Source organism: Maniola hyperantus, chromosome 23 (genome assembly GCF_902806685.2).
Source record: "Maniola hyperantus chromosome 23, iAphHyp1.2, whole genome shotgun sequence".
Taxonomy (NCBI): Eukaryota; Metazoa; Arthropoda; class Insecta; order Lepidoptera; family Nymphalidae; genus Maniola; species Maniola hyperantus.
Genome location: NC_048558.1, coordinates 9,128,912 through 9,156,829, shown reverse-complemented (window position 1 = coordinate 9,156,829; position 27,918 = coordinate 9,128,912). Strand labels below are relative to the sequence as shown.

General features: G+C 39.5%; 2 protein-coding genes across 15 annotated transcripts in view; one reads left to right on the top strand and one right to left on the bottom strand.

Moving 5' to 3' along the window:
* ClC-a (chloride channel protein 2) overlaps positions 1–14,377 on the top strand; it is a 68,602-nt gene extending 54,225 nt beyond the window's left edge. For 11 of the 13 annotated variants that reach the window (XM_069506528.1, XM_069506523.1, XM_069506526.1 and 8 more), the window contains 15 exons: positions 871–973; positions 1,470–1,598; positions 2,794–2,956; positions 3,693–3,784; positions 4,299–4,437; positions 6,233–6,336; positions 6,921–7,121; positions 7,353–7,446; positions 7,559–7,715; positions 8,582–8,705; positions 10,280–10,396; positions 11,452–11,553; positions 12,958–13,044; positions 13,320–13,491; positions 13,905–14,375. In XM_069506528.1, the coding sequence (XP_069362629.1) occupies positions 871–973; positions 1,470–1,598; positions 2,794–2,956; positions 3,693–3,784; positions 4,299–4,437; positions 6,233–6,336; positions 6,921–7,121; positions 7,353–7,446; positions 7,559–7,715; positions 8,582–8,705; positions 10,280–10,396; positions 11,452–11,553; positions 12,958–13,044; positions 13,320–13,475 (1,768 nt within the window). In that variant the 3' untranslated portion in view covers positions 13,476–13,491; positions 13,905–14,375. Of the gene's footprint in view, positions 1–870; positions 974–1,469; positions 1,599–2,793; positions 2,957–3,692; positions 3,785–4,298; positions 4,438–6,232; positions 6,337–6,920; positions 7,122–7,352; positions 7,447–7,558; positions 7,716–8,581; positions 8,706–10,279; positions 10,397–11,451; positions 11,554–12,957; positions 13,045–13,319; positions 13,492–13,904 lie in introns of all 13 variants that reach the window. The other 2 variants (XM_069506529.1, XM_069506530.1) reach the window with 2 other exon arrangements.
* The window catches only part of daw (dawdle), a 104,854-nt gene that overhangs the window by 63,090 nt on the left and 13,846 nt on the right, over positions 1–27,918 (bottom strand). Inside the window, exons 3-5 of one of the 2 annotated variants that reach the window (XM_069506638.1) lie at positions 26,103–26,321; positions 25,408–25,683; positions 23,908–24,787 (exon numbers count right to left, since the gene is read on the bottom strand). In XM_069506638.1, the coding sequence (XP_069362739.1) occupies positions 24,632–24,787; positions 25,408–25,683; positions 26,103–26,321 (651 nt within the window). In that variant the 3' untranslated portion in view covers positions 23,908–24,631. The remainder of the gene's footprint in view (positions 1–23,907; positions 24,788–25,407; positions 25,684–26,102; positions 26,322–27,918) is intronic. The other variant, XM_069506639.1, reaches the window with a different exon arrangement.

The following is a 27,918-nucleotide window of genomic DNA, read 5'->3' as shown; positions in this document are numbered from 1 at the left end:
TAACTCAATCTTAAGTAACGATTAGCGACTCGAGTGCGGCAGTAAATGTTTTTAATTTATTGTAACAACAGCTTAAGTTTTCAATACGAAAAAGAATATGTGGTTTTATTGAAAAAAATATAGAAAAATTTAATCTTAAATTCCATTTTAGTGTAAAGGGAGGAAAATTAACGACTAAAGGATGATTTATGCTAGACCGTGCCGGTCACGAGCCGTGTACGTGCCGCACGTTCGTATTACACCGAGTGTAATATGAACGTGCACGGCCGAGACACGGACACGGCACGGTGGAGCATAAACTGCTTCATATAAAATGTTCGTGATGTTTTGAATCCGTGCCTCGTCCGCGCCTCGTACGTGGCACGGCTCGTGCCGGCACGTTTCGGCATAAATCCCTTATTCCTCTTTTACCTCCGTGGGAACGTGCCATGGCTGCGGTTTTGAGGCAGTCATCTTTTATTGAGGTGTCAAAGTTTCTCGTAAAGTTCCGTAAATTAAAATAGACTGTAGAATTCGCATTAAAAACCTACATTTTTTTTTAGATTTTGCTGACTCATTTTCAGAAATTTAATCCCGCGCTGGTTTCGTTGTACTTCGCACTGATTTTTTTTTTTTTTGAAAGTAATCAACAGCGTAAATACATAATTTATTATTTAAATTTAAATCTAGTTATAATAGAAGGCCAACAGAGATTCTACTTAAAATTATAATTAAAACTATTTTAACAGAATAGATTTAGAATAAATGTAGGTATATACAATAATAAAATTACAACAGTGTGTGTATGCTTGTGTGTGTGTGTGTGTGTGTGTGTGTGTGTGTGTGTGTGTATGCGTTGTGTGTATTTAGTTATATTTAATGTGTTTCCAGCCGCTTCATCTACCCCGGGTTCATGACGCTCGCGGTGATGTCGATTCTCTTCCCGCCCGGCATCGGGAAATACATGGCGGCCGATCTGGGCAACCAGGAACAGGTGAATATTACATTGTGGCTAATTCTATTGTACACAAACTCGAAACTTAACTAAGGCCCGGTATCCACCTAAGCGGAGCGGAGAGGAGATGTGTACAGTAAACCAATCCGATTTTTAAAAATGACGTGATAATTTTTTATTTTGATTGGTCGATTGAACGCATCTCCTCTCCTCTTAGGTGAATACCGAGCCTTACTCTCTAACAGGGTGTAACTCGGGATCCCATGGCACTTATCTACGCAAAGTTCGTTGACCTCTCAGTCACATTTTATTTGCGAACCTTTAAAAAATCCGGTCATTTTTATTATTTATTTTTCGCGGTTTTTGTAGTATCATCAGTACTATCCGTACTACCTGTCATCGTTTTTGCTTGCTACTTACACCCTGTATATTGCTATCCTTATCATTAAAAAAAGCTCCCTGCTTAAACGGATAGAACTATATTTAGACCTGTCAACGTAATTTTAATTATTTAATTAATATCTTTCTTCTGTAGGTGTTGTCTCTATTCGCCAACTTCACGTGGTCGGACAGTCTAACGGCGGAGCAAGCGGCCATCGTGGACCACTGGCGGACGCCTGAAGTGGACCACTTCGGATGTCTCATCATATACTTCTTCTCTATCGTGAGTTAAACTCATGTGTTGTCTCTATTCGCCAATTTCATCTGATCGGATAGCATAACGGCGGGGCAAGCGGCCATCGTGGTCCGTGGAGTGGACCACTAGCGGACGTCTAAAGTGGACCACTTCGGATGCCTCATCATATACTTCTTCTCTATCGTGAGTTAAACTCAGGTGTTGTCTCTATTCGCCAATTTCATCTGATCGGATAGCATAACGGCGGGGCAAGCGGCCATCGTGGTCCGTGGAGTGGACCACTAGCGGACGTCTAAAGTGGACCACTTTGGATGCCTGATCATATACTTCTTCTCTATCGTGAGTTAAACTCAGGTGTCGTCTCTATTCGCCAATTTCACCTAGTCGGATAGCTTAACGGCGGGGCAAGCGGCTATCATGGTCCGTGGACCACTGGCGGACGCCTGAAGTGGACCACTTCGGATGCCTCATCATATACTTCTTCTCTATCGTGAGTTAAACTCAGGTGTTGTCTCTATTCGCCAATTTCATCTGATCGGATAGCATAACGGCGGGGCAAGCGGCCATCGTGGTCCGTGGAGTGGACCACTAGCGGACGTCTAAAGTGGACCACTTCGGATGCCTCATCATATACTTCTTCTCTATCGTGAGTTAAACTCAGGTGTCGTCTCTATTCGCCAATTTCACCTAGTCGGATAGCTTAACGGCGGGGCAAGCGGCTATCATGGTCCGTGGACCACTGGCGGACGCCTGAAGTGGACCACTTCGGATGCCTCATCATATTATACATCTTCTCTATCGTGTAATGTGGTCCGGACTTTATGAGGACGATAATAATAATAATAATAATAAATACACTTTATTTGCACAACCATAAGAAGGATTACATTAAAGAATAAAAAACACAGACAGAAGGAAGATACAAAAGGCGGCCTTATCGCTAATTAGCGATCTCTACCAGGCAACCTTAAAGATTGTAAAGTAAAAGGAAAATTAGACTGCAGGTGGTGTGTAATATACTAATAAACATACATTCAAATAACTGATACATACTAATACATAAACCACTAATACATGTATTAAATAATATGTATAATACCAATATACTAATAAAATAGACTAATATATACTCTATAAACGTACTTAAGGAGAAATAAATAAGATTGTCGTCTTCAATTTGTAAGATAATGTGTTTTTATACTTGAGTATTTGTTAATTTCAGTTTTTCCTGAGCATGGTGGCGTGCACGCTGCCCGTGCCGGCCGGTATCTTCGTGCCGGCCTTCAAGATGGGCGCTTCGCTGGGCAGGTTCACGGGCGAAGTCATGCACTACTTCTGTCCGCTGGGCGTGGCCTACGGGGGACACATACAGAAGATTCTGCCAGGTCATACATTAACAAAGAATCATCATCATCATCATCATCAACCGATAGACGTCCACTGCTGGACATAGGTCTCTTGTAGGGACTTCCACACGCCACGGTCTTGCGCCGCCGCCATCCAGCGACTCGTCTGATGTCGTCCATCCACCAAGTGGGAGGTCTTCTAACGCTACGTCTTCCGGTGCGGTTCCGATACCAAGTGGGGTATCATATAAAAGAGCTTTACCTGTGAGCGCTGTGGTCTTATTAGTGGGAGGTCCCGGGTTCGATTCCTAGCAGGGGTTTGGAATTTTATAATTTCTAAATTTCTGGTCTGGTCTGGTGGGAGGCTTCGGCCGTGGCTAGTTACCACCCTACCGGCAAAGCCGTGCCGCCAAGCGATTTAGCGTTCCGGTACGATGCCGTGTAGAAACCAAAGGGGTATGGGTTTAATAAAAACTGCCATACCCCTTCCAGGTTAGCCCGCTATCATCTTAGACTGCATCATCACTTACCATCAGGTGAGATTGCAGTCAAGGGCTAACTTGTATCTGAATAAAAAAAAAAAAAAAAAAAAATTCTAAAACAGATTTCTATTTATTTCCATGCATAATTTTTTTTTATTTATCGCGCAAAATGTTGAAAAAAATACCCGAGTACGGAACTCTGAGTCTGACTCGCACTTGGCCGGTTTTTTAGCAGGGCAGTGGTGTTTTTTTTTTAATAATAATTATTATGAATAGTATATGTTTTGTGTCAGGCGGGTACGCGACGGTGGGCGCGGCGGCGTTCACGGGCGCCGTGACGCACACCGTCTCCACCATCGTCATCTGCATCGAGATGACGGGACAGGTAATCAAACATCTATAAAGGAAAAGCTGACTGACTGACTGAGCTATCAACGCACAGCTCAAACTACTGGACGGACCGAGCTTAAATTAGGATAGCTTAAAGGTTAGGAGTCCTAACCAGAAAGCCGCCGGTGCCAATTAGCTTATTAGCTGCGCGAATCTAAATATACAAAAGGAAAATGTGACTGACTGACTGACTATTAACGCACGGCTCAAACTACTGGACGGATCGGGCTGAAATTTGGTATGCAGATAACTATTATGACGTAGACATCCGCTAAGAAAGGATTTTTGAAAATTCAACCCCTAAAGGGGTAAAATAGGGGTTTGAAATTTGTGAAGTCCACGCGGATGAAGTCGCGAGCATAAGCTAGTTTATATATATAGAATTGGATCTGTCTCTCCTTTTCGTATCGCATTGACAAGAAAAGGATGTCAATACTCTAAAATTTAGTTGCGCTTAGAATCAGTACCATTGTCAAACATGCAGCTAATAAGCCAGTGTATTTGGGCAGGTGACCCACTTGCTGCCAATAATGGCAGCGGTGCTGGCAGCCAACGCGACGGCGGCGCTGCTGCAGCCCTCGTGCTTCGACAGCATCATCCTCATCAAGAAACTGCCTTATCTACCCGATCTGCTGTCTTCTGCCAGCCGTAAGTACTCTGTGACCTAGGCTGATAAATAAAGTCTTTTATATTGTACGGGAGCGGTATGCGAGCTCGACCGTAGCAAAGCAGGGATGGGCGTTGAATGAACGGACTAGTCCAATAGACGGTTAAAGACTCATCGACGATTCGACGGTCCACCGTCCATGCGTTATCTAGTCGAATTATTAGACGGGTAAACGGACGCAACGTCAGCGTCACACAACGGCATCGCGACGTTCGACGACACAATATAGGGCCGGTTGTTTCAAACCATTGGTCTTCGTAAGATTCGTTCGTTAAAATTTAACAGACGTAGACGAACTTTAATATCTGTTAATTTAAGTGCGTTGCTTCATTGTACAAAAAACTGTTCGTCATTGTTATTTTGGTTGCGAAACTAACCCTAAAAATTAACTTACTTCTCCGTATCCTTTTTTTTATTTCATTTTAAGTATATTAAATTATATACATAGTTATTAATATTGCTACTTCGCATTTTAAACACTTTTCCTTTCTTACAAACTCTCTTTCATCTTCAAAAAAAACTACCATTAAAAGCTTTGAATTAAATTGATTCCATTATAATTTGTAAATAAAATATTCCGTTTGTAAGAAGTATGAGGTAACGAACAGATTTGACGATCACCAATGGCGCCAGCACTGGTTAACGTAAACGTAACTTTTTAACGAACGTTAGCGCTAATAGATGCTGAATCAACGCTTTTTCTTTACTTACGTTCGTTAGCGCCATATTTAAAGGTTACGTGTCCGTCAAAGTTTGTTGAAACAACCGGCCCTTAGTATTAGTCGGTTAATATAGTTTATTTGTTAAATCAAACAAATTTGAACCAATGTTGTCTAAATATATAAAAGGAAAAGGTGACTGACTGACTGGCTAACTGATCTATCAACGCACAGCTCAAACTACCGGACGGATCGGGCTGAAATTTGGCATGCAAATAGCTATTATAACGTAGGCATCCGCTAAGAAAGGATTTTTGAAAATTTAACCTCTTAAGGAGGTGAAATAGGGGTTTGATCATCCAGGCGGATGAAGTCGCGAGCATAACCTAGTTAAAGCATAATGTTCAATGCGTAGGAGAGCTCACAGAATGCGATTGGTATATTCTGTGCGATTAATTTTTTTTTTTCATTTTAAACAATATACACTAACAGTCTAAACCAAAACGTGTACATGCAAAGTTATTAAAAGCTAATTAGTGATTACATTCTAAAAAAATCACTTAACACAAAAGTACTTAACTATATAATCTATTTACTGATTTAAATAGAATAAAATTGCTTTTATGAAAGCTGCTTCTTTTTGGTAAAACACGTCGGCATCTATTATATTTTGGACTTTTTGACTTTTATGAGCGAGGCGCTCTCGTGAATGCTTCATCGGCATTATGATTTATGATTTATTTATTTATTTGCTTTCATGGTTACATGAAGCCCCGTTAGGGCATTGCAAAGTTAGGTACATTAACAATACATACATGCCAAATATATAATTACATGCAAGCTACGTGTTACATTATTTTATAATAGATTTTATCAGGTAATTATATAGGGCATTCATTTAGAATCGAAATTATTTTTATTTATTGATCGCATTAATTAATTAAGTTTGTTATAATGTCAATTAGTTTCTTCTTTGTTAATAATTTAGTAATATTAGGTAGGTACAAGTATGTTAATATAAATAGTTTCGATTATCAGTAAGAATGTCATATTAAACTTAAATTAACAGGTTATAGTAAGTACAACATTATACAGTGAGACTTGTCCTTGCTTGCAGGTATGTACGACATTTGCGTGGAAGACTTCATGATTCGAGACGTCAAGTACATCTGGAACCGGATGACCTTCCAGCAGCTCAAGGATATCCTCAAAGGGAACAAGGTGAGTTCTGGACTATTCCGTAGCCTTTACCACATATTCAAAGTAGGTACTATTGTACACTTTTTGAGTGTTGATTGTTGGATTTGTAAGATTTTATTTATTATTTTTGATGGTGATATGGTGTAATATTTTATTTTTTATTTTGTATTTAAGATGATGGTGATATCCTTAAAAACTAACGCTACGAGGGTTCCAAACGCGCCCAGGTCTTTTATTAGAAAAGCTAATATGGGATAAAGGATCAATTCCTATTGCCTATTTTGTGCAACTTTTCCGTACAAAATTTTCAATATCACTCCCATCATTATCATTATTATCAACCGATAGAACCACAGCTGGACATAGGTCTTTGTAGGGACTTCCACATGGTCTAGCGCCGCCTGAATCCAGCGGCTCTGCGACTCGTTTGACGTCTGTCCACGTGCAAAGTCGCCATTTTAGCACCTTGGGACCCCAATGTCTATCGGTTTTAAGAATTATGTGACCTGCTCAATAATCATTGCCACTTCGGCACCGCAACCCGTTATGTTGGTCATACGCAATATCTTTTTAACGAATCTATCATTTTAATTGGATTCCCACAGACAATCAAGAGTTTCCCACTTGTGGACAGTCCAGCATCTATGGTTCTACTGGGGTCAATTCACCGTTGGGAGCTGGTGCGGGTCATAGAGCAGCAAGTAGGCCGCTCGAGGCGCCTGCAGGTGGCTGCGCTGTGGCAGAGAGAGGCCGAGGCGAGGCGCCGGGACGAGGAGAAGAAGACGAGGCGCCCTTCCCGCTTCGAGGTGAGGAGATTTTATTCATAGAAATCAGAAAGGATGAGCCGTGTGCCTCGAAAGAAGAATTTCTTATAGGGTAAAAGTACCTGGAGATTAAAAACTCCGACCGAGTTACCAATTCAAATATTGTTTCTATCGAGCTTGTAGAAGAAACTTTTTCAGCGTGGTAGAATTAAGCACAGCGCCATCTACACATTGGAAATGGAATTTACTGGAAATTGGATGATATTTTTCCAGGTGACTCCAGCGCCAGACATGCTTCAAGTTCCAGGGAGTGGGATGACCAGAGGCAGTTCTCTGACCACACAGGACCAGGGCGGCCTTATACCAGGTCAGCATTTTTACAAAAGAATATTAAAATTAATTTGATATGGAGGAGCGAATCACTTCTTTTGGTTTAAAATAAAGTTACCTGGCTAATTTGGTTTTTCACCGTGTTACAGCCCCTGGACAACTGTTCAGGCCAAAGTCAATCCTCAAGAAGACAAACTCGTTCACTTTAACCCGAGGAGGGGGGTTGGTGTCGCCGGGCAGCGGGCCGCAGACCCCCGTGGCGCTGCACCCCTCTGTGTACACCACCGTCACCGGCGCGGAGACCAGGTATGTCACCACTCACCAGGGTTCCTCAGTATAGGGTAGTGGTCTATGCAGCCTGGGCAACTGTTCAGGATAGAGTCATTCCTCAAGAAGACAGACTCATTCACACCCAGGTATCGCCAGGGCTCCTCAGTTTGGGGGTAGCGATGTTTGCCAGGACCACAAATGAAAATATTTGATGACCTCCCTGGCGCAGTCTTAGGTGTATGATATGTATATGGTTAGTCTATGTATGTATACAGTACGCGGCCGAAAGTAATAGATATCGACCTATAGATAGCAGATTTTGTAGAGCGTTGTCCCTGTCGTTGAAACCGACAAAACGTCATATAGGTATGAGTGACTGAGACAACGCTCTACAAAGCCGAAAGAAATGTCATTCTAAGGGCCGATGTACATTACTTTCGGCCGCGTCTTTTATGTATGCTTGTATCACATTATGTGTATTCCACCGTAGCGCCTAAACTACTTTTTGATGAATGAGGTGTCAAATGATTCGTTGTTATGGTCCGGGTGACATAGGCTTCGTTTTATGCGAAAAAATCAACCTGGCGGATGTTACATCCAAAAATCGACCTGGCGGATGTTACATCCAAAAATCGACCTGGCGGATGTTACATCCAAAAATCGACCTGGCGGATGTTACATCCAAAAATCGACCTGGCGGATGTTACATCCAAAATCGACCTGGCGGATGTTACATCCAAAAATCGACCTGGCGGATGTTACATCCAAAAATCGACCTGGCGGATGTTACATCCAAAAAAGTGGAGCTCTGCAAAAAATTTTTAGTTTCACTTTTTTCATCGAGTTTTGAATCATAACGGTACTAAAGATGTATTCACTTCAAAAATCCTTTCTTTTGTCAGAATTCGAGCAGCTTTCGAAGCTATCTTCAAGAGATCGACTCTCTTACCCGACGTGGAAAGCGGACTGACTGATCAGCTGGGTGGACTGCCTCGCAGTCCGTCCATCAACAAGAAAGTGCAGTTGGTGAGTAGCTCACCCATTACAGCTTCAATAGCTCAAGCGCGCTCCATCTTAGGCTGTATCATCTCTGCACCAGGCCTGATTTTTTTTTTTTTAATTCAGATACAAGTTAGCCCTTGACTCCAATCTCACCTGGTGGTAAGTGATGATGCAGTCTAAGATGATAGCGGGCTAACCTGGAAGGGGCTTGCAGCCAAACGCTAGTCTATACATTAAAAAAATACAGTCAAAAAGGAGCGGATTGAAATCCGAAAGATTGGCCTTTCAAACTAACTCTGGAGTATAAATACTATCTGTCCCGGCTTACTCACGTGTGTAGTCGACGTTAGCCCGACTAGTTTCGAACCCATCCGGGGTCCTTTTTCAAGGGAGTCCGTCCGCGCACGCGCCGCAGTTTTGACTGTCAAAACCGCGGCGCGTGCGCGGACGGACTCCCTTGAAAAAGGACCCCGGATGGGTTCGAAACTAGTCGGGCTAACGTCGACTACACACGTGAGTAAGCCGGGACAGATAGTATTTATAATGGAAATCACTCACGGTAGTTTAAACGCTAAAATAACTCTGGAGTCTCGACCATCCGTTGTGCCACATGCAAACTGTGGATTGTGGAAACAATTCCCTTTGACGGCCGTCCGAGAACGACGACCTCCCTGGCGCAGTGGTAAGCACTGTGGTCTTATTAGTGGGAGGTCCCGGGTTCTATTCCTGGCAGGGGTTTGCAATTATTAAATTTCTAAATTTCTGCTCTGGTCTTGTGGGAGGCTTCAGCCGTGACTAGGTACCACCCTACCGGCAAAGCCGTGCCGCCAAGCGTTTTAGCGTTCCCGTACGATGCCTTGTAGAAACCAAACCTCGGCTGGGTTTCATAAAAACTGCCATACCCCTTCCAGGTTAGTCAGCTTCCGTCTTAGACTGCGTCATCACTTACCACCAGGTGAGATTGCAGTCAAGAGCTAACTTGTATCTGAATAAAAATAAAAAAAACAACAAAATATTTTAGCCCCGAGTGACACACACTATGATGTGTTATGAAATAACTCACTCACTACCTACGAGAAAAAACTGAGTATCTAATCTACTCGAAATTCGCATGTACATACATTATATTGAAAGTTTAAATAAAACATAAATAATTATAAAAAAACCTACACATTTACACATCAGACCAATCAGATGAGAGAGCTGAAATTCCCATGAGAACAAAATAGAATTTTACATTATGTATATATGTATATATTATATTATACTATATAACATTATACTGTATAGTATGTACCTATTAGAGTGTATGTTTATGTATGCCTATATATCTATTTATATATATATATATATATATTTATAGCTACATTGCGACTCCCCGTCTTACAGTTCTATAAGTTCTTAAGTATGGGTTGTCTGGAAGAGATCACTTTAGTGATAAGGTCGCCCTTTGTTTTTTAAGTGTATCCTGTATTCTTACTCTCTGTAATTTTAGTAACAATAAAGTTGTTTTTAAATTTAATTTAAATTTAAATTTTGTTCTTGCTATTTTATAAAGCCAAACAGCAATTGTATGACTGTAGTTCTGTTTGTTGTAGCCTCGCGAACGAGTGTGCGACATGTCGCCAGAAGACCAGAAGGCGTGGGAGCAACTGGAAATGGCCAAAGAGATCGACTTCGATCGGATGTTGCAGATCGCAAGGAAACGAGAAATTGTGAGTCAATGAGGAAGTTTCAGGGCAACGTTCGTAAAAATTTTCATAGATGGGGCTTAAATACTAACACCACTAGAAACGAAAAATAATACCTATATATATATATATATATATATATATATATGATCTATGCTTTAGGTCAAGTCAATCCTTACGTTTCTTCCCCGATGCAAAATTAATTAATTATTTCTATTATAGTTCACAGATTTTATGGCGAAGTAACATAAGGAAAACTGCAGTGCACGCTAACTGTTACTCTTCATCTGTGTCATTGATTGACACGACCTAAACATTAAAGCATAGATCATATAGATATAGGTATTACTTTTCGTTTTTAGTGGTGTTAGTATTTAAGCGCCATCTATGAAAATTGTATCGAACGTTGGTCAGAAACTTCCTCATTTATTAAAGTGACAACTATTTTGCCTTGCCCGCACAGCCCCCGCGCTATCCGCCCCCCGGTTGCCATCTTGACCTGTCGCGTACTATACCTACATTTTTAGGGTTCCGTACCTCAAAAGGAAAAACGGAACCCTTATAGGATCACTTTGTTGTCTGTCTGTCTGTCGGTTGGTCTGTCAAGAAACCTACAGGGTACTTTCCGTTGACTTGGAATCATTAAATTTGGCAGGTAGATAGGTCTTATAGCAGACATAAGGGGAAAAATCTGAAAACCGTGAATTTAGGGTAACATCACACAAAAATAACTTAAATTGTGGTGATGAACTAATAATTAGTATTTTCAATTTTCAAAGTAAGATAACTATTTCAAGTGGGGATATCATATGAAAGGTCTTCATCTGTGCATTCTATGTCTATTTTTATGCATCATAGTTTTTGAATTATCGTACAAAATGTCAAAAAATACGACTGTAGTACGGAACCCTCGTTGCGCGACCCTGACTCGCACTTGGCCGGTTTTTTTTGATAAAACAATTAATTTAAAAATCCAAAAAAAACACTGTTATTTCATAATTTTTTAGTTGCTTCTATCAGCAATTTCCACTGACTTCCAAATTTTTGCTTGACTGATTTTGATAATGTTGTTACTACAGCTACACGACGCGGATGATTCGGAGTTTGAAGACGAGAATCTGTACATCTGTCACATCGACCCCGCGCCCTTCCAGCTGGTGGAGCGGACCTCGCTGCTTAAGGTCTCGTATCATAATCATAGTCATTTACAACATTAGTATGAATTATGTCATCATCATCATCATCATCATCATGATCAATCCATCGCCGGCTCACTACAGAGCACGGGTCGCCTCTCAGAATGAGAAGGGTTTTGGCCATAGTCTACCGCGCTGGCCATGTGTGGATTGGTAGACTTCACACACCTTTGAGAACATTATGGAGAACTCTCAGGTATGCAGGTTTCCTCACGATGTTTTTCTTCACCGTAAAGCAAGTGATATTTAATTAATTAAAACGCACATAACTCCGAAAAGTTAGAGGTGCGTGCCCGGGATCGAACCCCCGACCTCCGATTAGAAGGCGGACGTCCTAACCACTAGGCTATCACAGCTGGCTATGAATTATGTACTAGAAGATAATGCCTGCGTATTCGTCCGCATTGGTTTGTATTTTTAAATAAAAATGGCAGCGGAGCAGGCGGGTCACCTGATGTTAAGTGATTACCGCCGCCCATGAACATTTGCAGTACCAGAGGAACCACCAATGCGCTGCCGGCCTCTCAGGAATTTGTTGGTTTGCCCCTTGAATAACTCCATGTTGTAATCTAATGGGAACACCGACGAAGGGAGTTGATTCCACAGTTTGCATGTGCGTGGAGAAAAGGATCTGGCACAACGGGTGGTCGAAGTGTACCAAACACCCAAGTGGCGAGGGTGAAATTGTTTGCGGTGGCGTGCGGTGCAGTTGTAGAAAAGGGAGGGTGGAATAAGGTCAAATAATTCTTCAGAGCACTCCCCATTGTAGAGGCGATAGAACACGCAAAGAGAGCTTACGTCTCTGCGGTGCTCCAAGCTTTCCAACGAGCCGGTTTAAGTTTTTTAAATACCGTGTGAACGATTTTCTATAGTACGCGACAGTTTGAAATGGAAATCGGGGAGGGAACGCCCCGCACACCCGCACAGCCCCCGCGCTGAACCGGTGCGGGCGAGTGCGGGTGTGCAGTGTGTCCCCCGGCCTCATACCGCGATTGTCTCCATAGGTATAAATTAGCAATTAAGGATGTTATATCAAATTCTGCCTAGTTATAGTTTATACTTTAGTCGATATTAGTTCTGTGTTCCATAAGTTTACCTACCTAGTTAGTTTTAAATACTCTGTGCCTAGTTTTTCATACGCATACTGTGCCCGTGTATTGTGAACATAACTTTTTGTTATAAGTGTTAATTTCTCATTGGAGACTGCTTTGGTTTAAGTGTTTTTATATATATACTATCTAGTTAACTAATTGTATCTGTTTGTCTCTACAAAATAAAATAAATTAAAATTAAAAATTAAATTGCTATCTCACCCTGTCGCGGACTAAATAAGTAATATTTTAAATATTTAGCCGACCCCAGGTAGACTTTATTTCCTTTTATTAACAGGTACATTCGTTGTTCTCGACTCTGGGCGTGAGTCGCGCGTACGTGACGGCCATCGGAAGACTAATAGGCGTGGTGTCTCTCAAAGAGGTGAGTTCTTTCATTGTAAATATTATTAGGATTCCGTACCTTTAGAGAAAAAACTAAACCCCGACTACGAACGTCGTATTACTCCACAGGGAGTATTGTGAAAAGGATAGCAATAGATTTCAACCTGTAATTTTAGCTTAGTTCAAAAATTGTGATTGTGTGACAACAGAATTAACCACCATATCATTTAGTTGAAAGGATTTGGATAAAATTACTCTCCATTTATTTGCAAGCGCAGCGAGCGCGACTTTTCTCAAGTGACCTTTTGTTCCCAGCTCCGCAAGGCGATAGAGGACGTGAACTCTGGAGCCCTAACTCCCCTGACCAGACCGGAGCCCCCGTCCCTCCCCTCCCCGGTGCTGATCAAGGTCGCGCGCTCGGAGCCCGCGCCTCCCTCCGACAAAGACACTGATAAACTCACCACACACTGATATAACCACCGAAAAAGTAAGTAAAACCCTATTTTAAAAGTTCGCAATGTATTGTAAATAAAATATCTAGCTTACGCTAGAGGTCAACGAGCGTTGCGTGGTTAGGTGCCGCGGGGTAAATGCTGCGTCGTAGACGGGGCATTGATCCCGAGTTTTGCACGCTATACATTGCGGGTTTGAAAAATACTAAATCACTAAAACTACAGTGCTACAAGGCTCTCTTGGCACTTGAATGACATTGACAGGGGGGCGCTGTTGGAGAACAAAGGCGGCAACATCAGTTCCGATTTTCGCCACGCGCCCAGTTAGCCTAGTCGCACTGTACAAGGGACTCCTCTCAGAATGAAAAGAGTTTGGTCATACTCTACTACAAGTACCAAATACAGTTTGGCAGACTTCACACATTTCATAAAGATATTTTTTTTTCAGATAATGAGACGAAATATGCAAATGATATGGTAAGGAAAGAGACATATATAGATGACCAGCTGGGTTCTCAAAATGACTGCGAAAGATAAATGACGTATGATACAGTATTTTTAATGTTAGTCACAATTCTAAACTATATATTATATTGTTATAATATTTATTATATAATTATATTTATTGTTGATTTAATGAAAAAATAGGCTAGTTAATGTAATAAACAATTTTTGACAGGAAAATATCGCCATCTTGAATTTTTCAAGGTCACAAAGGTTGTGTGTATTTAGAGTTTTTATAATATTTATACAAAAATTATTATAAAATAATGTGAAATATTCCATTTTTTTTTAAACAGTGCTATTGAGAATTCTTGATTTCTTGTGGCATATTTTGTTTGACAAAATATAAACTACGTGATGATTTAAATATATGATAATTTTTGGGAATTGGGAGTGTCTATACTCGAATTTTTAATTAAACAATCGTAAAATAATGATACCCTATTTAGGAAAATAGTGATGAATGTGGTTCAGTTGTATCATGTAAATGAGGCACTGAACCAGTTCCCGCTTCTCTATTTTAATTTGAGCTCACACAAGCAGAGTAAGAAGGAAACATCATAAAACTAGTAAATAATTACTAAACTAAAATAAGTACCAGAGGTAGGTTAGATTGGTATAATAGTGCTTTAAATAAGGGTTTTAAGATACGCTTCACGGTGTAAGTAGTAATTAGGTGGTCTTAGATGTTATTAAATAATTTACAGCAGGTGATTGAGTTTTTATCTTATAATTAACTAGATGATGCCCGCGACTTTGTCCGCGTGCATTTAGGTTTTTTAAAAATCTCGCGGAAACTCTTTGATTTTCCGGGAATAAAAGCCTATGTCCTTCCCCGGGATCTAAGCTACCTCTGCACCAAATTTCATCAAAATCCGTTGGGCCGTGAAAAGCTAGCAGACAGACAGACAGACACACTTTCGCATTTATAATATTAAGTATGGATTGCATTGAACCATCGACTCACAATGTTACACCTTTCTAAAGTTACCCATAGCAACTGTACCAACTCGGTTGGTGATTCTTTTTGCCCCCAGCACTATTTATCAATAAAAATCTGGTAACACTGGAAACGTAAAAAAATTTTGTTTAATTAAAAATTCGACCATATACGGCTACACAAGCGGTCGTTCGTATGAAAAATGATAATAAGGCTTTAAATTTGTTCCTTAACGCAAACTGTTAAGGTTTAATTTTCAATGGAATGACTTCATTTGTGGCTGAATATTTTTTTTAAATCTAAGGGCGGTTTCAGACTAGCGTATTATACGCGCGTATAGGCTCGTTTTTGGAAGCGCATGTAGGCGCGTATAGGCGCGCCTTTTGGCACACACTCAACTCGTACGAGCGTTGACACGCTTCTAAGCTCGTATAAGCGCGAGCCGCGAGAGACACCTCCCCGAAACACCACCGGTTCGAGCGAACACGCCGAAATATGCCCGTATGCGCGCGTCCGGTTTTTTGAAGCGCGTATGTAGCGCGCGTGTAAGCGCGTATGCTGAAACGACCGTATACGCTCAAAAAAATACGCTAGTCTGAAACCGCCCTAACGACCGTTTGTGGCTATATACACTTCATTATTTTTTTCCATGAGAACATGAAATTGATTGATTGAGCGACTCCCCGCAATATTTTTTCGGTAAGGGGCGTGTTTTGCTGTTAGAATTTGGACTAGAAAAGTCTAGTTAAAATTTTAACACCATTGAATTTTTTTTTCCAAAATCGAAGGCTTGTGATCGAAGAAATCATTCCAAAATGTATGAAACATTTAGTTTGTAAGCGTATAACTATTTAAAAATTAATTACAAAAAACCAAAACCTGCCAAGTCTAAAAGACATTGAAATTATAAGAGAAGAAATCATTAAATTGTGCCATTCTATTTTCGACCACCGTTTAGCAATCATACAGTTCAGAAACAATTAATACATACAATACATCGCTGACGATTGCTGCCGTTATGGTTTTCAAACATTTCGAAACCCGAAAATCGCGACAATCGTAATACGGTTTGCATATGCCAAAAATAAATTATTTCTCGGTGATTATTAAATATGGGGGTTTCCAAAATACTTAAAATCCACGGCTTTTTGTTAGTTTTAAGTGTAATAACCATTTTAAATTATGGATTAAACTAAAAAGAGCACGTCAAATCATTGTGACGTCACATGCTAGTATTTCATTGAAGCTCGCATACTAAGCGCGTGTTTTGACGTTTGTTAAAAAGGTACTGATTTGACTAGTTGTCAAACATCGGATTATTGAAATTGACAGAATTTGTGGTATTATTATTGCGACTGCAAATTGTGCGCTTTTTCATCGAGCACCGTTTGCTCTGCACTATTTCTATCCACTTAGAGAAGTTAGTATAACGCTCTCTTTTTTTACGTAATCCCATACAAATGACAGAGCCAAATATATCAGTCGGCGCTAACCATTTGATACACCGACTAATCAGAAACGTAACTAATTTTTCTAATTAAATTTCAAATGTTTTTTGAAAACACGTTTGTGATTGGTTGGTGACTCAAAATGGTTAAGGCCCACTGAGATTTTTGCCTCTTATCATTTGTATGGGATTACGTAACAGAGAGAGCGCTATACTAACTTCATTCTGCGGATAGGGTTATAGTACGCTTATTTTGAAACTGGATGGTTGCTAAGCTGTGATTTTACTCGACAGCGTCAACTTTTGACCTATATTTCTATGTATTTAATGTTTCTAGTTAAGGATAATGTCCAACTATTGAGGCAACTTTGGAGCGAGACTCCCAACTCTGTGATGTTTTAAACTTTTAAAAATAACTATGTAAGTAACAGATTTTTGTCTGTCTTTTTATATTTAAGGTGAAATATCACATTACTGTTAGAAAAATGTTAATAGTATAGAATAACTACCCGTGCGTAGGTAGTAGGTACCTAATATATTCTATTAATTAATTTAAAAAAGTTCTCAAATATAAAAAAAAATAGTTTTTTATTGATAAAAATGTTTGTACTGTGATTGCCGATAGTTTAAACACTATAAATGTCACACATTCGGCTAGATATTGTTTAGTCCACCACAGGTTGAGATAGCAATCGGGGTATGAGGCGGGAGGGAGCCCCCCGCACGTCACCCGCGCTCGCCTGCACCTGTAGCGTGAGGGCTGTGCGGGTGTGCGGGGCGTTCCATCCTCGATTGCCATCTTGACCTGTCGCCCAAGTGTATACACTTCGTTCAATTGAGTATAATTCGGGAAAATTCAAATAATTAGTTCAAATGTATACTTTAGTGGTACAAAAATAATTTCAAATCTCCCACTTTTTTAATATATTGCACTATATCTATTTATACAGATTTACAGAAAATGTGATTATTCACCTTAATGTAATTTAGTGTAATTTTAAATAGTAATTACTTAGCTTTTTTTTGTGTTGATTACGAAAAACTAAGATTAACTGTTAATTGCATAATTGGGATAGTCATTTTTATTTTTATTGTTTTTAGTATGACTGAAGGAAATATTCACATATTTTATATTATTTTTGACAGCTGAGATCTGTAGAGGGTACTTTTGCTTTGCTCAAACTTAAGTCAGAGTTAAAATAAGACAGATTTATGTCCCCACCAACTTATGCTTGCGACTTCGTCCGCATGGACTGCACAAATTTCAAACCCCTTCAAAAATCCAATTTCAAAATTTCAGCCCGATCCGTCCAGTAGGTTGAGCTGTGCGTTGTGTGGTAATGTCAGTCAGTCAGTCACCTTTTCCTTTTATATATTTAGATATAAATCTGTCTCGTCTTAACACTGTCAAGTCTGAGCAAAGTTAAAATGCACTGTAAAGAAGCCTTAAGTAGCTTACCTTTAAATCGGTAAAATGGTTTAAAAGCTTCTAGTGAACTTATTTTGAACTAGCTTATGCTCGCGTCTTCGTCCGCGTGGACTACACAAATTTCAACCCCCTATTTCACCCCCTTAGGAGTTGAATTTTCAAAAATCCTTTCTTAGCGGATGCTTACGTCATAATAGCTATCTGCATGCCAAATTTCAGCTTGATCTGTCCAGTAGTTTGAGCTGTGCGTTGATAGATCAGTCAGTCAGTCAATCAGTCAGTCACCATTTCCCTTTATATATTTAGATATCCGATCTATTTTTATTTCATTTCACCGGTTTTAAGTAGGCTACTATATTAGAAGAAAAAATGTCTAATTTAGACTTTTTTCAATCCTTAAATGCATTTTTCATTGGAACGGGCTCTGCAGAAATCAGGTGAAACTGTGTGTTTGTGAGCTTTATTGCAACGTGTTAAAGCTCATAATTCAATTTATACTTTTTCACTTTTCTCTTACTGGCTGATTTCTGCATAACTCGTTCCCATTGATGGAATAAATGAAAGTGACAGTGAAAGTGGTAGTACTATACATTACGCGGCAGAAAATAACGTACATCGGCCTTTAGAATGACATTTCAGCTTTGTAGAGCGTTGTCTCTGTCACTCATACCTATATGACGTTTTGTCGGTCTCAACGACTCCTTCTAAAGGTCGATGTGCATTACTTTATGGCGCGTACTGTAATTATTGTGTATACACGATACAAGATACTTCTGGCCGCGTTTTGCTAATGTGATCTGTTGCTTATATTATGTAACTACCTGTTTATTAATAAATAAATAATTATTATAAATTATTTAATAAATGATGTGTTGTGCGTTGAACCATAGTATTATTTGCATACCTTTCAACTTTTTTTAGTTTTTACGGGTGAAATCACACTAATATTATAAAGATGAAAGTTTGTACAGTACGCGGCAAAAAATATTGTACATGGACCTTTAGAATGAGATTTCGGCTTTGCAGAGCGTTGTCTCTGTTACTCATAGCTATTGTGACGTTTTGTCGGTCGCAACGATAGAGACAACGCTCTACGAAACCGCTATCTCTTTCTAAAAGTCGAAGATTTTCTGCATTGTACTGTACCTCTCTCAACTAACTCCCTCTGACCGTATTCCCACTGGATTTCAGCATGGGGGGGGATTTCAAGAGTCAGATCAATAAATTCCTGATAGGAATGCTTATGCGGCGGTAATTGCTTAACACCAGGTGCGGAGACTACCACACCGGTTCGGAAAGCAGATTCTACCGAGAAGAACCGGCAGAAACTTTGCAGTTGCTGTTTTCAAATCATAAAAAGTGACAGATCTACATGTCTTGCAATTGGGTATTTGAATTTAATTTTTTTATTGCTTTATTGTAAACTAGGATAAAAATAAAGACGAAAACTGAAAAAAACTAATTAAGTCGATCAAGTAACAAAAAGTTATAAGCATTTAAAATTTTCTGATTAGACAGAGATAGCGATATAGAATTATGACGTCATTGTGACTAATGCCACAGTAGCTTCGTGCGGTTTCATACAAATTTTCGTTTTGCGAGAAAGGGATAGAAGACCCTCCCAGTCCAAAATTAAAATGCCTGTAACTTTGTAAATCTTTGTTGGATTTTAATAGTTTTTCAGCGTGCGTCATTATTTTTATCCTAGTTTATAATAAAGTAATAATATTTATCAAGTTCAAAAGTAGTAAAATACCCAATTCCTTTCATAATACTCCCTGCGGATAAGGATAACACGAAGGGTTATTTTCTGGAGACGCGGTGCGTTGCACGTCGCGTGGTGCGCTGCGTCGCGCGTCGTATCGTACTACGCCATAAAACAAGCAAACGCTTCTACATAAACCCTCTCAAACTTGGCCACGTCGTGCTGCGCGCCGTGTCTCCAGAAAAGAGCCCTTAGGGTGAGATCTATAGAGTGCACTGTGACTTTGCTCAGACTTAAGACACGGTTAAAACGAGGCAGTGTTATATAGTTGGCATAAATCTGTCTCGTTTTAACGGTAACTTAAGTCTAAGCAAAGTATAAATGACGAAAGTTCAAAAGAAAGTGTTTAAATAAAAGATAGTTTGTAACGAAATGAATATTTTTATTTAGTCTGCATAACACTAAAACTATAATACTCGAGCACTGTATGTCTGTACATCAAACTATTTTTGTAAGAACAGTTCAAGTACGAAGAAACTAAGCTGCCGTTCTTTTGCTAAAAAGCAGCTAACGCCAAAAGTTTTGGACTTAATTTCATACTTATAATATTTTGTATCGTATCGTTATTTAAATTCAGAGAAACAGCTGATGATTGTGAGAAAGTATTCTACCGACTACCGACAGCTAAAAACCTTGATTTTTGATATTTTATTTATATAGTAGGTAGGTAAATTATTACCTATAGGAAAATATTTGAAGAAGATTCATACAAAATAAATCTATCAATAATGTTTTGTTTTTTTATCGAAAAAACTGTCTTTTTTATTAACATAAAAGTAGTTAAGTAAGTAATTTTTTTTCTTATCATAGAAAGTGATATGCTTAACGAGGTATTTTGGCTTATTGACCTATTCTAAGGCCGCAGATACAACTGTAAGTTTTAGTCGCGTAAGTAGCTTACACGACAAAATTTACTAATGACAAACTTTTCATACCTAAGTACATTCACCCTAATTAATTTGTTGTCAATTACGTATGCTACTTACGTCAGTAAAACTTACAGGTGTGATCGCGGCCTAAGAAAAGATTTCCTTGTGCCTGTTGAATAGTAACTAACTAATTAACTATAATAATATAGATTAAGACCGGTCCGAGTCCGTGAAAATACGTTCCTTTTTGTTTTACGAACTATTTGTACCTATGGTAGCTTATGACATATTATATCGTAAATAGATATTTTTATATCCGTGTTTTCACGGATTCGGATCGGATGACTGCGTGGTCGCTGTTATAGTACAGGAACTAGCAACATCAAGGCCTACATGGAACTTGTCATTAAATTGAGACTCATTGCTTTTGTTGTCGCTAATTCCTTGGCTGTGGTAGTATTTAAAAATGCTCCATCGTAAGAACTCACTTGGTGTGTTTAACTTTAAGGCTGAGATCTATAGAGCGCACTTTGACTTTGCTCAAACTTAAGATTGAGTTTTAAAACGAGACAGATTTATGTGAGATATATATTAGCTCTGTCTCATTTTAACTCTGTCTTAAGTCTAAGAAAAGGCAGAGTGCGCTCTATAGATCTCAGCCTAAGTGTTATATACTTTGACTTTACTTAGAGTTAAGACGAGACCGAGTTATAAGTCTGATATAACCTGTCATGTTTTTTACCTCTAAGTCAAGACTCAAGCCCTACGCCCTATCTATAGATCCGAGATTCATAAAGGTGAGTCACCAATTTAATGAAGCACTTTTAAATTAATCTCTTAATTAAGTATAGCTTAATTAAATAAATACCTATTTGATAATTTATCATACCAAAACAATTTCGGTACACATTTAAATGAAGAATAGAAATCTTTGACTGTCTTTTGCAATTAAAAAGCAAAAAATCAAGCCTTCTCTCTTCTCAGAATAAGAAAGGTTTGACCATAGTCCACCACGCTGGACAACTTGTGCGGATTGGCAGACTTCACACACCTTCGAGAACATTATGTAGGATAACGCTTAGGCATGCAGGTTTCCTTACGATTTTTCCTTTACTGTTAAATCAAGTGATGTCTAAATAATAAAAGGAAAAGGTGACTGACTGACTGATCTATCAACGCACAGCTCAAACTACCCGATGGGTCGGGCTGAAATTTAGCATGCAGATAGCTATTATGACGTAGACATCCGCTAAGAAAGGATTTTTGAGAATTCAACCCCTAAGGGGATGAAATAGAGGTTTGAAATTTGTGTAGTCCACGCGGAAGTCGCGACCATAAGCTAGTTTAATTGAAATTTAAAGGTGCGTGCCTAGGATCGAACCCACGACCTCCCGAATAGGAGGCAGCCGTTTTAACCACTAGGCCATCACCGCTTTAACGTTCCGCTGACTAACCATTTGGTGCGAACAAAGCCGATATTTGGTTTAATTAATTTTAATAGGTAGGTACCTATCACAAGGGAATTCACAGTTAATAAATAATGGGCATACTTGTTGTGTGTAAACAAAAGTAACTAATAAATCATTGAAGCAATTAAGTATATTGTGATAAGCATTGGTCGGTGAGCGAGGCGACGTGAACTTAAAATGAGAGGACTTTGCTCTGTGTGTATCTAAATCACTCTTTACGGCCCTCATTAAACTTTAATTAATTAATATTTTATTTGTTATCACTAGTAGTTATCTTTAAAAAACATCGAATTTATCCGATATTTTAGGGTTCCATACTACCAAAGGAAAAAGAAACCATTATAGGGTCACTTCGTTGTCTATCTGTCTGTCGGTCGTGTCTGTCAAGAATCGGGAATCAAAACCTATTTTCCTGTGCCGTTAGTAAAGGATAAAACCCGAAAACCGTGAATTTGTGGTTCCTTCACGAAAAAAGTTTACTAAATTACATCAAGATGGCGCTGCATTACTTGCAAACTTTAACTATATTGATTTGAGATTTCTTGTGCGACTCGCACTTGACCAGTTTTTTTAATATTCCGTTACAAATTCACTTGGTGATGATGCAGTTTAATATGGAGGCGGGTTAACTTGGAAGGAGTATGGCAGTTTTTATTTAACCCTCATCTATTCCGTATGACGTATCGGTTTTTACGCGATATCGATCGCACCGGAACGCTAAATCACTTGGTGGTTCGGCTTTTGCCGATAGGGTTGTAACTAGTCACGGCCGAAGCTTCCCACCATGTCTATAAATTCTACTGTCTGTGTGTATTTTTGCAAGTCAACATGAAAAAATAACAAAAATTATTTTTAAAAAATAACCCAAAAATTACTCACAAAATTGTTTTAGATACGATATCCTTCATTTTAAATGCATACCAAAATACTTATATACTTAACTAACTTATAAGACATATCCTCTACATAAAACAAATTGTTAAGGTTGGTTCATAGATTGTAGATCATACCTACTTGCTTAATTTTTCTTTGGTTAAAAAGCAAAAGTCAAAAACCCATATAGTTATTTCGCTACCATTACAATTATTATCAATAAAGGACGATTTCTTTATCCTATCCTAGGACCTAGGTTTAACTAATGATAAAAATAAAAATTATAATAGGTAGGTACCTAATAAATTTATCAATTAAATACTTAGCTAACGTAAATGCACATTAAAGTAAATAATTCTAAGTACATAAATACATCACAATTCACAACAGACCTTATACAACTATAACATAATGTCGGAACCACAATATCACATAAACTTAAGTAGAACAACTATCACCCATTTCATCATTATAATCTCATTCACTTTCATATACGCAGGTATGACTATCACCAGACGCGGCCCTTGTGGCGCTCGTGTGCAACCCTGTGCAGTACCCTGGCGCCCTCTAGTCTAGTAGGAGCAGGGTCAAAATGGAATACTAACAGTTATATTTTCAAACGGAAATTCGGATGCAAATGGTGCAATTTTAAATGATGACGGCGTCGGCCATAATACGAGCGTAGGTTCTTTGAGAGCGCCGGCATCGACGCATCTTTGGAGGTGTCGCATTAGAGGGCGCTCGGCGCCCCCTTAGACCCGGCGCCCGTGCGCGCCGCACACCCTACACCATAGGTAAAGACGCCTCTGACTATCATTCATATTTTCATCTCTTTCAGGCTCATTTTACTCATCTCATAAATTAAACTAGGTATACTTAAATGTCAATTCAGCAAAATTCACTTATCACACCGCACCTACCGTACGCGGCCGAAAGTCGGCCATCGACCTTTAGAAGGAGATAGCAGATATTTTGTAGAGCGTTGTCCCTGTCGTTGAGACCGACAAAAGGTCATATAGGTATGAGTGACAGAGACAACGCTCGTCAAAGCAGAATTAATGTCATTCTAAAGGCCGATGTACATCACTTTCGGCCGCGTATGTACCTAGTTTACACCAAGCGAGTGTTCGGTCCAGTCACGAGTGTTGAGGCAACTATAATCGGTAAGTTAAAAAACAAGCTATGTATGATTTGTAGGATAATTTCTGTAAATAAAAATCTGATACTGGACTAAATTATTTTTGTTTGTCGATAAATTAAGTTATTAAGTAGACTGAATTTTGAGTTTGCTCGTCTTGAAGACTACAAAGTAATCTACTTATAATATTTTGATAGTTATTTTGCAACATTGTTGTTATTTTTCAAAAAAGACTATATTTTTTGCCAAATAATAACGTTGCTAAGTAGCTAATCGACAGATTACGGGTAGATTCATATCGATCGTACTGACGATATGCTGCAGAAAATATTGTACATCGAACTTTAGAAAGAGATAGCAGCTTTGTAGAGCGTTGTCTCTGTCGTTGAGACCGACAAAACGGATCATAGGTATGAGTGACAGAGACAACGCTCTACAAAACCGCTATCTCTTTCTAACGGTCGATGTATAATATTTTCTGCCGCGTACTGTAAACTGTATTAGTAAAAAAAAAATTTGCAAACCAACTTTTAACTTTCCCAGCTTGGTGTAAACTAGCCTTAAAATACCTAATGTTAAAATTAAACCTAAACATAATCTAACGTAGGTACTCAGAGTCGCTAATCGTTACTTAAGATTGAGTTAAAACGAGACAGATTTATGCGAGAGATACCTATAGCTCTGTCTCGTTTCAACTAAACTTAAGTAACGATTAAGCGACTCTGAGTACGGCTATAACTCTCACATACACCCGCACGACTCTACCACCATATTGGGCAGAGTCTTCTGCGTCACCGTGTTGTTGGAGTCCATGTAGAGCAGCTGCAGCGAGCTGAAGGTGGTGGGCGCGCAGCACGGGTTGAACTCCGCTCGCCTCTCCACTGTGTAGAAGTACTTCTGGAAGGAAAGATAACCTTCTGAACTAGTGCTAATCGAAGGAGCTTTCGTATGAAAGCTCACAGTCACTCAGAGCTATGGGGTCTGAGGTCTCTCTATGTGATTAAATCAGAAATGAGGAGATACGTAAGAGAATCAGAGTATCCGACATAACATAATGGGTTGACGCTGAAGTGGCAAACGACGGGCATAGACGTTGGGGTCATAAGGTGTAAGAATGTGAATGGCGACCTCGCACTGGAAAGCGCAGCGTTGGAAGACCCCACACTATAGGTGGGTCAGACGACATCGAAATCTTTACTGCAAGCTTATGGCTCGCTCGTCGTTCAGGGACTTAATTCAAGCCTAGTGCGCACAAATTGTTTAAATTTTATCATATCATGGTTATATCTGGCGGGAGGCTTCGGCCGTGCAAAGCCGTGCCGCCAAGCGATTTAGCGTTCCGGTACGATTCCTTGTAAAATCCAAAGGGGCATGGCTATAATAAATACTGGCATACCCCTTCCAGGTTAGCCCGCTTCCATCTTAGACCGCATCATCACTTACCACCAGGTGAGATTGCAATCAAGGGCTTGTGTCTGAATAAAATAAAATAAAAATATCAGAAATTGTTAACTTACTCTAATGATATTATGATGATAGCTGTCCGCCTGTGACACGGCAGATATGGGCGCGCAAGTCCCCTTGCAGAAGTAGGCGTGATACCCCGCGGGTTGGATGATCCAGTCGTCCCAGCCCAGCTCCTGGAAGCTGACGTACAGCGGCTCGCGGCAACACTCGCTGGTGTTGGAGCCACACTCCAGCGTCCGGCCTCTCCGGCGCTTGCCAGCGTACTTGGTGTAGAGCACGAGGAATGGGCGGTGCTTCTCGTGGAAGGAGAGCGGTGCGCGGCGTAGCTGTGGAAGAAAATCGGGTTAGAATTCTAGCTTGTCTGTTTGTAGATTTCTATTGATTAGCTAAGAATAGGCAACACCGAACACGCACAGACCAGAAGGTGATTTTTGTGTTAGGTCTATTAGAGAGTAGAAAGGATCGTTTTAATTTTGTAATTTTTAATATTTGGTTTATGTTTTTTGTTTCTCTTGCTTTGTGAGCTTAATAAACTTTTATTTATTTATTTATTCAGTAGGTAATTAGGTATACAAGTTTCTTGCAGCTTCTGTAAAAGCTGCTTTCCAAACCATCATTTGTGATAGCAGTTAACAAAATTAACATTTTTAAATTTTATCAGGTTACAAATTAAAACGTAATGTAATGCGTTTCGTTTGTCTCTGGAACTGCTGCTGGCCACCCCCGTCTAGCACACTGGTCTCACCTGGCACGTCCTGCACGCCACGTGCAGCGTGTGCCACCGCTCGCGGCCCTCCAGCCACACGCGCACCGCCCAGGCCAGCTCCACCCGCACCCAGCCCTCGCCGATGTCCGTCTCCTTGATGGCGATGGGCTTCGTCTTCTTGAACTGCTGCTGGTGGTCCCAGTGCGCTGCTTCTGATATCACGAAGGTTTGGTTGTATTCGTCGAGAGGGTCGCGCTCCTGTGGAAGACATTGATAGATTGGTGAAAATTATTTTTTGCATAGATATATTATCTACCTATATATTATCAGATTTTCAACTAATAATAATAGGATAAAAATTAGCTTATGTCAATAAGCTAATTTTTATTTTGGAAAATCAAAGAGTTTCCACGGTATTTTTGAAAACCTTAGTCCTAAAAGGGTAGATACCTAATGATTATAGAGAGAGAGAGAAGTCGTACAAAATCACTTCGCTACAACATCACAGAGCTAGAACATAGTAGTGCTTTCCTGACCCCTGAGTTCTGACCTAGGTTGCAGAGGACCTGGCGCTGCGGGTCGCACGCTCAAGAGGCACCGATGAGCGATAGAGGTCTGGTTTTACCATCGACTTATAATAGTAGGTAGACGAGGGTTCACTAACGAATTCGCATCGCTCAAGTGGCCAGTTTGCACTCATATATACACATGTCTAGTAGAGGTGTCAAAAAATAATGTACCTAATAAATTTATTAAATATATAAATGTATTCAAGATATTCGTTTTTAGATTAAAACAAAATTGAATACAATATATAATAAGTAGTGAAAATTTGAGAAAATCCTTCCTAAAAAATAACTCAGGCGTTCGATCTTTGATATGCCGCGCGCGGGGCGACCGAGCGACGATATTAGAATAAAATATATTAGGTAGGTACAGCTGAATACAAATATCGTCGCGATTCGACGGTGAATAATTATTACATCGAATTTTCGTATTGGCCTGTTACACGTTGACTGTGATGATACGAGTATGCGGCTAGTATTTTTATCATTTTGTTTGTTTCGTAATAAATTTTGAATGCAGTTTTATTTATTTGTGAACTTGAGTGTCGATAAATATTTAATGCGAATAATTGTAATGTAGATTAGGCAAAATAATGTAGATTAGGTACATTTTTGTGTTGTGATAGATTTGTGTCGCGCGTTAATAATACCTATTATAGTAGATTTGTTCTTTTTGGAAATACTTGCGTCATTTTATAAATCGTATGAGAAAATGTTTTTCAAAGTGTAGGTATTATCATACATTTAAGTATTATAGGTAATAGGTTAGGTACGTGAAGTGGTATTGTTCTTTTTAGAAATCATCATCATCATTTTATAATTCGTATGATAATAAATATGTAGAAATGTATGATAATAAATATAGTAGTTACCTACTAAAAAGATTTTTTTATAGGTAACTAGGTAAACTTACCTACCTATTGTATTGTAGGTATCTACTTGACATTGCTTTATCGTTCTACTTGTTTTTATTTTTACATACATAGGTAGGTACTAGGTACTTTATTCCGCGACAGGTTGAGATGGCAATCGGGGTATGAGGCGGGGGTGACACCCCGCACACCCGCACGTCACCCTCGCTCGCCCGCACTGGGTTAGCACAGGGGCCGTGCGGGTGTGTGGGGCATTCCCTCCCCGATTGACATTTCGACCTGTCGCGAGGGTATGGATTGGGTACCTATTAAGAGTAAAATTTAAAATTTAAATCAATCGAGTTAAATACAAGCTATACCCTAGTTCTCGACCTTATTGACGGTTATGAGAAAGTTGTTTTTTGTCATATTCTTGTT